The sequence below is a fragment of the Schistocerca serialis genome, chromosome 1 (genome assembly GCF_023864345.2).
Source record: "Schistocerca serialis cubense isolate TAMUIC-IGC-003099 chromosome 1, iqSchSeri2.2, whole genome shotgun sequence".
NCBI lineage: Eukaryota > Metazoa > Arthropoda > Insecta > Orthoptera > Acrididae > Schistocerca > Schistocerca serialis.
The window spans coordinates 607,585,830-607,597,931 of NC_064638.1; the positions used below are offsets into that span (position 1 = coordinate 607,585,830).

General features: G+C 39.7%; 1 protein-coding gene across 4 annotated transcripts in view; it reads left to right on the plus strand.

Moving 5' to 3' along the window:
• Positions 1 to 12,102, plus strand: part of LOC126477483 (calcium homeostasis endoplasmic reticulum protein) — a 352,133-nt gene that overhangs the window by 59,907 nt on the left and 280,124 nt on the right. For all 4 annotated transcript variants that reach the window (XM_050103620.1, XM_050103623.1, XM_050103621.1 and 1 more), the window contains one exon: positions 1,184 to 1,258. In XM_050103620.1, the coding sequence (XP_049959577.1) occupies positions 1,184 to 1,258 (75 nt within the window). The remainder of the gene's footprint in view (positions 1 to 1,183; positions 1,259 to 12,102) is intronic.

Sequence of the window (12,102 nt, forward strand, 5' to 3'; positions counted from 1 at the left end):
AACAATTAAATTGGGGCCATAACACTAGATTTTCATCGGTAAAGAAACATTTGCAAATGCAGTTAAACACTTATGTTTTTGTTTTGCTACCCTCAATTTCAGTCCCTGTCTCATCTCTTGAGTGTCTGGGCACTATCTTTGGAGCCACTAATCCACTAACAGCCTTTAAATATGTAGTTAGCTGGAAATTTAGACCTCAGTACACACACACACACACACACACACACACTCTCTCTCTCTCTCTCTTAATATATAAGTGTATTATTTTATGTTCACTTTTGACACATTGTCTTTTATCAAAAAGTCAGTAACCTTGAAAGATGATAACAGGTTGTATAGTGGATATGCTGATAAAACCAATGCACTGAATATGGTCAGTTTGTGTATACAAGAACAAAATAGAGAGCAAATGTGTTTTCTAACCTTTTTCGCAGGGGAAGGAACACATAAGGATAGCAGGACTTTTTAAATAAGGATAAAACTCGAACTAGTTTAACTTTGCCTAGTGTTAAGTGTAAGGTGAAAAATTATTATACATTTGACAATTGATTGTCATCATTTCAGCTCTAGATAAACCCTGGCCTAGACCTTTCATGTATTACAGACTTCAACATTATATATAGCCATGTGGGTCCTGAAAGATTTCTATTGTTGTCTACACATCTTCTATAAGATCATAGTCCCAGTCATTTCTTATCTTTTTGAATTCAGCAGAGGACTTCCAACAACCACCCATTTTTTACTGTGTTTTCTGGTCATCTCCATTTTGTTTTCAGCACCGTTATAGTTGTGTCTTCCACTCAATTTTTTTTAATTTTCATATCTGTCTTACTAATTCTCAAAATGTGTCTCTCCATTGCTCACTTAGTAACCTTTAGTTTTGGAATGGTTTTATCATTAAAAGTGCATGTCTCACAGTCATAGATTCAAAATTGGCAATATACTCTGATTGTAGATTTTCTGTTTCAGTACACTGTGATATTCAGTTTGAAAACTATATTTGGTTTACCAAACCCTCTCCAAGCCAATTTTACTCTTCCTTTTTTTCCCCACCTATCCTTTTTCAGCGAATAGTGTTTTGCAGATTATGTTTGACCATTTGCATTCTTGCACACTCGAAATAATTTATACTTTAGAAAGTAATGAATTTAAAGTGATTGAAATGTCTTTCTGTTGTTTCCAGAGTTATAAATCCTGCAGCTCAGTTCACTCAGAAACTACACATTATTTACTTAGTTAATGATGTGCTTCATCATTGGTGAGTATCTACTGTAAGATATTGTTACACTTGCTAATATCCAAATGTACTATATAAAACGTTATGTTTGTGTTGAATATGAGGGACATAATTTACTGCAAAAGATGGTTTATACTTCTACAAAATGTGAATTTATATTATGCTTCCAAGTCACACAGGCTTGCACCCCCTTTGTTGCTAACAGCAAACTTTTAATTTCAAATGTTGTTCTCATATAATTTTGTCTTAGTTTATAACATATTTATACAGGGTGTAAATGTCAATTGTTTACAATTTACTACGTTGACCTAAATTACAGCTCGTGCATGCTGCCTGAGATTTTCATTACCCTCTGCTCTCTTATTCCACCACCTATTTTGTTGACATTGTTAATTTAAGCTGTCCTGAGAGGCTAATGAAAAAAAGACTTACGTTATCATCATGCAAAAACTAATTACGTTTACAGTTGAGCCTAAATTGATATTCGTACCTTATGAGCACAGTAGTTTTGTTGTAAAAAGGCCAGACAAACAAAGCGATTGAATTGTTAAATCTATGGTGTTATAATTTACAACATTTTGAGGTAAAATTTACACAAATATAAATTCTACATATAATAAATGCAATAAGATGAGGTTTTTAATATTCAAAGATCATTTATCCAAAGTCTTAAATGTGTGCATGTGCTGTAACTTAGGTGGCTTTTGTAGACCAATTTGGAGCTGTTTCCTGGCTTACTATGCCACAAGTGTCCTGTGTCACTGTTGTATGTTGTAAACAGCTATTGCTTACACCCTCTATACTGGGTCACTGGTTGCTTAGCTTTTGGACAACATCCTTCTTTGAGAGAGAGCGAGCGAGCGAGCACACACGTGCTTGTGTGAACTTGTGTATGTGAGAGTAGAACTCTCTCCACAATCTAAGTAAATCGATTGTCATATTTAAGGGTAGTTGGAATGCCGTATCCCAACAATGTTAAATTTAGTGACTTGGCTTCCGTGTATTTCAGGGACCACTGTAGCCATTGACATGAAACTTTTACAGGACATTAAATGGTATGTTCTGAGACTACTGAAGCACAATAATTGCATTTCAGCCACTGCTTTTGGAAATACAATTTTTTAAGCACACGGTTAAAATTTTGTGTACGGTACCCTAAATAATTTTAATTATACATAACTTTATGTTCTTCTTTTAGTTCAGTAGACTCGGGATATGTATGTTATTACTCCCTGAAAATTTGAATACTCTACTCGAAGTGGTTTCTGAGATTTGCGGAAAAATGCAACAGAAAATGTAAATTTTCAGGAATGGTTTCTAAAGTTTCAAAAGATTGTAACTCACTTAATATATGCTTAATTTTTTAGTTGTAGTCACTCGGAATCAACCTGCACCATACTGTATATTATTCTCTTGAACTGTTCCCAAGTTGTTTCTTCTTTCTGGATGCCTTAGTGGCCAACTATGCTGATTACCCTGCTTTATCAATGTGAACCTTGTCCAGCCGTTCAAGTTCTCAGATGCAGTTTGCTCCAGGATTAATTCCCATATACTGTAGCACTTTCACCCTACCAATGTTACCATCATTAAAAGCAATAACAGCATCACTGACCCCCCACTTTAGTGTCTTCATTCCAACAAAGACATTTTATAGTAGGCGAGTCCATATAATATTATTGAATGACTCATTGGGATTTTGAATCTGACCATGCAGACACTTCTTCAGCAATTCAGGATTTGCCAGGTCTCTGTTAATAGGTTTTATGATATCCATGACTGCTGCTGATATGTAATGTTTATGGCTGTATGAACTGTTTGAGTACTGGGCATTGCAGTAATTGCACCATGAATCAGGTCCAGGAGGGCAAAGGTGGTGTACTGGTTTTTCATCAGTTGACTGTCTGTGGAAGAAGGTAGCCCATACTGCCTGCTGCATTTTCAACAAATTGTCAGTATTATTTCTAATGTCCATCCCATAATTCTGCTGTAGTTCATCAATCATTTTGTCTGTCAGCCTGTCTCTTATGGTTTTACGATAAGAAAGTTTCTTGTCTCTCAAACTTTGTTTCAGCTTCCTCAACCTGGTGCCCATCCTCTCCTGGACAGTACCACCACATTCCAGTTTTGTGATATCTTCCCACCATAAGGCTGAGTGGCTACTACACTATTATATGCCTTTGAGTCTCCATCTCCTAAGAACTTAGTGTAACACACTCCCCTTTTGTTCACAGATCAACTAAATATTTCAGTAACTGCAGAGACCTCCATACCACCACTTGTACCTTCATAATTTCTGTCACAGATATGGCCTTCTTCATTTCCTGATTTACACTTATAACGATGTTTGGTTAAAATCTGGAAATCTATTACCTTTCCAGTATCCACACTGGTCACTGTAGCAATAGAATTCTTAGAACTGTAGCTATGCTTCTGCCAAGTGCCATCAAAAGCTACTGGTATATCAGTCATACCATCATTTATTTCAACAGCTTCATTTGCAGCACCCTTCATTGACTCACATACAACAGATTTCACAGCAGCTCCAATAAATCCTGCATACTTCTCGATTTTACAAGGTGGGTGTGGCATATTCATCTGCTGCAGTGTGTCCTTTGCCAATAGCTCTCAATCCATAAAACCACCTAACATTTACTTCAAAATAATTATTTTTACACTTACCAGAATTCCAAAATGTATGAGTGTATCTACAACTGGCACAATCAATACTAAGTTTCCTGGCTAGTCCATTTGATACCTATCTATCTTCATGTAAACTAACAGCCCCTCCACAAATTTTACAACACACACATTCACCTAACACTCTTATTAGGATGTGTAAATCTATCAGAATGTAACCTAACCACCCATTTACATCACTTATGTTTTGAGAAAACTGTTTATCACAAGATTTTATTTTAATCTTCGAAGCACTAATGGTTTTTTCTCTAGATACTAACAAGTTTGCTTGTATTTCAGTGTAACTTCACATGCCACATGTCGAACACAATGTTTCCCTTTATTCGAAAACCTGTTACTATAAAATCCACGTTTCTTAAAAACACTTCGTTTTGGCGTCATATTTTACATTTTGAGAGATTTGACAATTTATTCGTCACTTTTTCTTGGAAAAAACATTAGCACTTTGACATACAATGCGTGTTTATACTATGAAATGATACGATACTGTTTTTGACAGTGCTAGCAGTACAAACACCTAATTTAACCTTTATAATACAGCAATCCACAGCCTTGTATATAAAAAATTACCGATTTCATTAGGTCTTGAAGTAATATACGTAAAAATTTTAATGTTTTCAACCGGTGTAGATTATATTTAAAAAAAAAATAAAATACTTCCCATGTGAGTTTATAAGTGAAATATATATAATTTTATTCAAAAAATTGCAAATTTTATAATGAGAGAAAAATCCGAAAATGTGAAAAAAATTTTTTTTTCCGTTCTAACTCCCCTTAAATGTCTTTTCCCTGCACACGGTCTCTCTTTGTTTTTGAGAGCTGTGACCTATTGTCATGCAGATGTTGTTCGCCAGATTGAATTTTATGTTATCATGGAGGATAATTTGAAGTTAATGCTATTATTCATTTATAAATTGTAGCTACGTCACCATGCACTTTGCATTAGAGGCTCTGCAGTAGTACAAAATACTTGCCAGCTTAAGTTACTCCCCATTCATTAACTGTTGTCTTGCAATATGATGAGTGACTATGTCAGAAAATGTCCCTACACTGACGATTTCACCTGCAGTTACAGGGTCCCCAAAAAAAACTGGACTGAGGTGTGAGACTGCGGTCTTCATATCACATTACTTGGAAGCACAAACGTATCCTGTAGTTTAGATCCTTAGTTGGTGGAGAGTGATTGTTTACACTTGGGTCATGTTTGTCGAAATTCACACACTGCTCTAGTCACATACTTTGCTCTTCACACAATATCTGGTGGTTGTGACTACAGTGTGTAGGTCATGGGAATTAATGAGTATGTCACGGTATGTTCCATATTGGTGTCTGCTTCAGCAGTGTCGTATTCCATATAAAGACTTTCTTCGAGAAGCTTCGTAAAAAGTGATGTTGCTGTCTCTGACTGTTGGCTGTACTTGAAAATGCCCGAGTAGCACACTGTGTCTTTCATTTAGTGGTTTATAAAAGTAACACTGTGTCTTTCATTTAGTGGTTTATAAAAATAAACTAGTTGTATGTATCTTATTTTTCATCAAATATAATTTTGTGATAGTATGTACAATCAAGGCTATTTTGCTCTTACTCATTGTCTAAGCTATCCACAATCACAACAAATGAAGATAATTGTTACTTGTAACTTCCCACTTATTTATTTTAGATCCATTCAACAAGATATGTGAATTACTGTCAACAACTTTTCAGTTTTGCTTTACACTGTTATTTTGAGCTCACTCTCTTCATAAATGCTCAAGTTGTGTATTCAGTTTCTGTTTTTATGGATGTTTTCTATGCCGTCTTCCTAGTTGAAAACAGTCAAATTTTGTTACTTGTCTTCTTATTTTTGATGATGCTGTTTACAGATATTTAAAATGTCTTATTTGATACTTTTTTTGTGTATGTTCGTATTTTCAGTTTGGATACTACACAGTGCCCTTTATAAACCATTTATGCAAGTGGTGGTGTTGTTGTGGTCTTCAGTCCTGAGACTGGTTTGATACAGCTCTCCATGCTACTCTATCCTGTGCAAGCTTCTTCATCTCCCAGTACTTACTGCAGCCTACATCCTTCTGAATCTGCTTAGTGTATTCATCTCTTGGTCTCCCTCTACGATTTTTACCCTCCACGCTGCCCTCCAATACTAAATTGGTGATTCCTACATGTCTCATAACATGTCCTACCAACCGATCCCTTCTTCTAGTCAAGTTGTGCCACAAGCTCCTGGTCTCCCCAATTCTATTCAATACCTCCTCATTAGTTATGTGATCTACCCATCTAATCTTCAGCATTCTTCTGTAGCACCACATTTCGAAAGCTTCTATTCTCTTCTTGTGTAAACTATTTATCGTCCACGTTTCACTTCCATACATGGCTACACTCCATACAAATACTTTCAGATACAACTTCCTGACATTTAAATCTATACTCAATGTTAACAAATTTTTCTTCTTCAGAAACGCTTTCCTTGCCATTGCCAGTCTACATGTTATATCCTCTCTACTTCGACCATCATCAGTTATTTTGCTCCCCAAATAGCAAAACTCCTATACTACTTTAAGTGTCTCATTTCCTAATCTAATTCCCTCAGCATTACCCGACTTAATTCGACTACATTCCATTATCCTCGTTTTGCTTTTGTTGATGTTCATCTTATACCCTCCTTTCAAGACACTGTCCATTCCGTTCAACTGCTCTTCCAAGTCCTTTGCTGTCTCTGACAGAATTACAATGTCATCGGTGAACCTCAAAGTTTTTATTTCTTCTCCATGGATTTTAATACCTACTCCGAACTCTTCTTTTGTTTCCTTTATTGCTTGCTCAATATACAGATTGAATAACATTGGGGATAGGCTACAACCCTGTCTCACTCCCTTCCCAACCACTGCTTCCCTTTCATGCCCCTCGACTCTTAGAACTGCCATGTGCTTTCTGTACAAATTGTAAATAGCCTTTCGCTCCCTGTATTTTACCCCTGCCACCTTCAGAATTTGAAAGAGAGTATTCCAATCAACATTGTCTAAGTCCACAAATCCTAGAAACGTAGGTTTGCCTTTCCTTAATCTTTCTTCTAAGATAAGTCGTAGGGTCAGTATTGCCTCACATGTTCCAACATTTCTATGGTATCCGAACTGATCTTCACCGAGGTCGGCTTCTATCAGCTTTTCCAGTCGTCTGTAAAGAATTCGCGTTAGTATTTTGCAGCTGTGACTCATTAAACTGATAGTTCGGTAATTTTCACATCTGTCAACACCTGCTTTCTTTGGGATTGGAATTATTATATGCTTCTTAAAGTCTGAGGGTATTTCGCCTGTCTCATACATCTTGCTCACCAGCTGGTAGAGTTTTGTCAGGACTGGCTCTCCCAAGGCTGTCAGTAGTTCTAATGGAATGTTGTCTACTCCAGGGGCCTTGTTTCAACTCAGGTCTTTCAGTGCTCTGTCAAACTCTTTACACAGTATCATATCTCCCATTTCATCTTCATCTACATCCTCTTCCATTTCTATAATATTGTCCTCCAGTACGTCGCCCTTGTATAGACCCTCTATATACTCCTTCCACCTTTCTGCTTTCCCTTCTTTGGTTAGAACTGGGTTTCCATCTAAGCTCTTGATATTCATACAAGTGGTTCTCTTTTCTCGAAAGGTCTCTTTAATTTTCCTGTGAGCAGTATCTATTTTACCCCTAGTGAGATAAGCTTCTACATCCTTACATTTGTCCTCTAGCCATCCCTGCTTAGCCATTTTGCACTTCCTTTCGATCTCATTTTTGAGACGTTTGTATTCCTTTTTGCCTGCATCATTTACTGCATTTTTATATTTTCTCCTTTCATCAATTAAATTCAATATTTCTTCTGTTACCCAAGGGTTTCTATTAGCCCTCGTCTTTTTACCTACTTGATCCTGTGCTGCCTTCACTATTTCATCTCTCAGTGCTACCCATTCTTCTTCTACTGTATTTCTTTCCCCCGTTCCTGTCAATTGTTCCCTTATGCTCTCTCTCAAACTCTCTACAACCTCTGGTTCTTTCAGTTTATCCAGGTCCCATCTCCTTAAATTGCAGCCTTTTTGCAGTTTCTTCAGTTTTAATCTACAGTTCATAACCAATAGATTGTGGTCTGAGTTCACATCTGCCCCTGGAAATGTCTTACAGTTTAAAACCTGGTTCCTAAATCTCTGTCTTACCATTATATAATCTATCTGATACCGTTTAGTATCTCCAGGATTCTTCCATGTATACAATCTTCTTTTATGATTCTTGAACCAAACGCTAGCTATGATTAAGTTATGCTCTGTGCAAAATTCTAACAGACGGCTTCCTCTTTCATTTCTTAGCCCCAATCCATATTCACCTACTATGTTTCCTTCTCTCCCTTTTCCTACTGTCGAATTCCAGTCACTCATGACTTTTAAATTTTCGTCTCCCTTCACTACCTGAATAATTTCTTTTAACTCATCATACATTTCTTCAATTTCTTCATCATCTGCAGAGCTAGTTGGCATATAAACTTGTACTACTGTAGTAGGCACGGGCTTCGTGTCTATCTTGGCCACTATAATACATTCACTATGCTGTTTGTAGTAGCTTACCCGCACTCCTATTTTTTTTATTCATTATTAAACGTACTCCTGCATTGATTTTGTATTTATAACCCTGTATTCACCTGACCAGAAGTCTTGTTCCTCCTGCCACCGAACTTCACTAATTCGCACTATATCTAACTTTAACCTATCCATTTCCCTTTTTAAATTTTCTAACCTACCTGCCCGATTAAGGGATCTGACATTCCACGCTCCGATCCGTAGAATGCCAGTTTTCTTTCTTCTGATAATGACGTCCTCTTGAGTAGTCCCCGCCCGGAGATCCGAATGGGGGACTATTTTACCTCCGGAATATTTTACCCAAGAGGACGCCATCATCATTTAATCATACAGTAAAGCTGCATGCCCTCGGGAAAATTACGGGTGTAGTTTCCCCTTGCTTTCAGCCGTTCACAGTACCAGAACAGCAAGGCCATTTTGGTTAGTGTTACAAGGCCAGATCAGTCAATCATCCAGACTGTTGCCCATGCAACTACTGAAAAGGCTGCTGCCCCTCTTCAGGAACCACACGTTTGCCTGGCCTCTCAACAGATAACCCTCCGTTATGGTTGCACCTACGGTACGGCTATCTGTATCGTTGAGGCACGCAAGCCTCCCCACCAATGTCAAGGTCCATGGTTCATGGGGGGAGGATGCAAGTGGTGGTAGATATAGTCCCTATAGTAGCTATAGTCCTTTGTAAAAAGGAATAATTTCCTGAATTAAACTACATACAGTTAGCATAGTGTAACTCAAATATTGCTTCAGCAATTTACGTGTATAGAAATTAAATGCAAGTGGTGGTAGATTTAATTTCTATTCACGTAAGTGCTGAAGCAATATTTGAGTTACACTATGCTAACTTTATGTAGTTTAATTCAGGAAATTATTCCTTTTACAAAGGGCTATAGCTTCAATTCTTCCAAATTTTAAATTGCTAAGTGACTATGTGTCTGAAATTTTAAGGATTCTCATTATAAATGGAACATCCAAGAGGCAAGATCTCATCAGAGTAGACATAGGTAGTCAACAGTAATATTGGCAGTATCCTCACCTTTAATAACACCTTAGAGCCTCCTCTAATAATCATTGTGCCCATAGAGGCCAGATGTGTGTCCTGGAAAGCACAACACTGCCACCACTATCCTATGGTGGTCCTGTAATGTAATTGTTCACCAGAAGTACTGGAAGCTGATGGATCCTGCATGACCATCACTGTTTTGAAATTGGTAACATGAGTAAGCAGACCATGTTCCTCAGCCAACCATTGTTGGTAACTGGTGGTTTCAGTTCCACAGAGGCACGTAAACAGATTGTCAGCCACAAAATAATAGGAGACTTTAACAGATTGTCCACTACAAACCCGGCATTAGGCCCATGGACGCCTGCCGAGATGAGCCTTAAATAAGGCGGACTGAGAAACTTTCGCCTCTACTGTCACCATTGAATCTCCTCCACACGGGACCATCGATGTGAAGATTGAGCATTTGACTACAACAATCCTTTTTGCAGCAGAAAACGGAGTCCGTCCCTCTTTGGGGGCTCCCGGTGAAAGGCAGTCCCTCTGTGGTCGCTGGAAGTTGCAGTAGCAATTAAGGAGCTTCGGCGAGCTCTACAGCGGCATAAGTGGCACCCTTTCCTGGAGCAACTCATAGCCTTTAAACAGCTCCGTGCTTGCGTTGGCCAACTTGTCAAATGACAGAAGCAGGAGTGTTGAGGGAGATATGTCTCGACCATTGGGTTCCATATGTCACCTTCCCAAGTCTGGGAAAGGATCAAACGTTTTTTCGTGTACCAGAACCCAAAAGGTGTTCCCGGTGTTAACATAAATAGCGTGTTATCTACAGACGCAACTGCAATTGCCGAGCACTGTGCTGAGCACTATGCTTGAGCCTCTTCATCAGAGAATTATCCTCCAGCTTTTCACACTCCCAAATGGTGGCTGGAAGGCAAAGTCCTCTTGTTCACTACATGCTACAGTGAATCCTATAATGCCCCATTTATGGAGTGGGAGGTTCTTAGTGCCCTCACACATTGCCCCTACACTGCTCCTGGGCCAGATTGGATCCACAGTCAGATGATTAAACATCTCTCATCTGACTACAAGCGACATCTCCCCGTCATCTTCAACCGGATCTGGTGCGATAGCATCTTTCCATAGCATTTACAGGAGAGCACCATCATTCTGGTGTTCAAACCCGGTAAAAACCCGCTTCATGTTGATAGCTATTGGCCCATCAGCCTCACCAACATTCTTTGTTAGCTGCTGGAACGTATGGTGTGTCAGCGGTTGGGTTGGGTCCTGGAGTCACGTGGCCTATTGGCTCCATGTCAGGGCGGCTTCCGTCAGGGTCACTCTACCACTGATAATCTTGTGTCCCTCGAGTCTGCCATCCAAACAGACTTTTCCAGAGGCCAACACCTGATTACCGTCGTTTTTGATTTATGAAAAGCGTATGATGACCTGGCAACATCATATCCTTGCCACATCATACGAGTGGGGTCTCCGAGGCCCGCTCCCGATTTTTATCCAAAATCTCCTGTTGCTTCGTACTTTCCATGTCCATTTTGGTGCCTCCCATAGTTCCCCCAATATCCAGGAGAATGAAGTTCCCTAGGGCTCTGTATTAAATGTATCTCTATTTTTAGTGGCTCTTAACGGTCTAGCAGCAGCTGTAGGGCCATCCGTCTCACCCTTTCTGTATGCAGATGACTTCTGCATTTTGTACTGCTCCACCAGTACTGGTGTTACTGAGCGGCACCTACAGGGAGCCATTCACAAGGCGCAGTCATGGGCTCTAGCCCATGGTTTCCAGTTTTCAGCCGCAAAGTCATGTTTTACGTACTTATGTTGGTGTCGTACTGTTCATGCGGAACCAGAACTTTACCTTAATGACAATCCACTCAATGTAGTCGAAGTGCTGGCAGCACCTCAATGCCCTCCACTGCCTGAGCAACACCAACTGGGGTGCAAATCACTCTACACTGCTGCAGCTCTACGGAGCCCTTGTTCAATCCCACCTTGTCTATGGGAGTGTGGTTTATAGTTCGGTGGCACCATCAGCGTTGCATTTACTTGACCCAGTGCACCACTGTGGCATCGCCAAGTGACAGGAGCTTTTAGGACGAGTCCGGTGACCAATGTCCTGGTGGAGGCCGAAGTCCTTCCAGTGCAGGTTAGGCGTGCATAACTGCTGGCCAGTTACGTTGCACATGTTCGTAGTTCTCCTGCGCATGCGAATTACCATCTCTTTTTCCCACTCACGGCGGTTCATCTCCCCCATCAGTGGCCCAGGTCAGGGCTTCCAATTGCAGTTCGTGTCTGATCTCTTCTTTCTGAAGTGGAGTCCTTGGCTTTTTCCACCTATACTTGAGGTCCATTCACGTACACATTCATGGTGTACACCTAGGCCACGGCTTCACCTGGGCCTTTCACATGGCCCTAAGGACTCAGTTAACCCCGCGGCTCTCTGCTGCCACTTGCTATCAATTCTTGGCAGGCACCGAGGCCATGAAGTGGTTTACACCGACAGCTCGATGGCTGATGATCACTTCGGCCTTGCATGTGTCCATGGAGGACATATTGAGCAG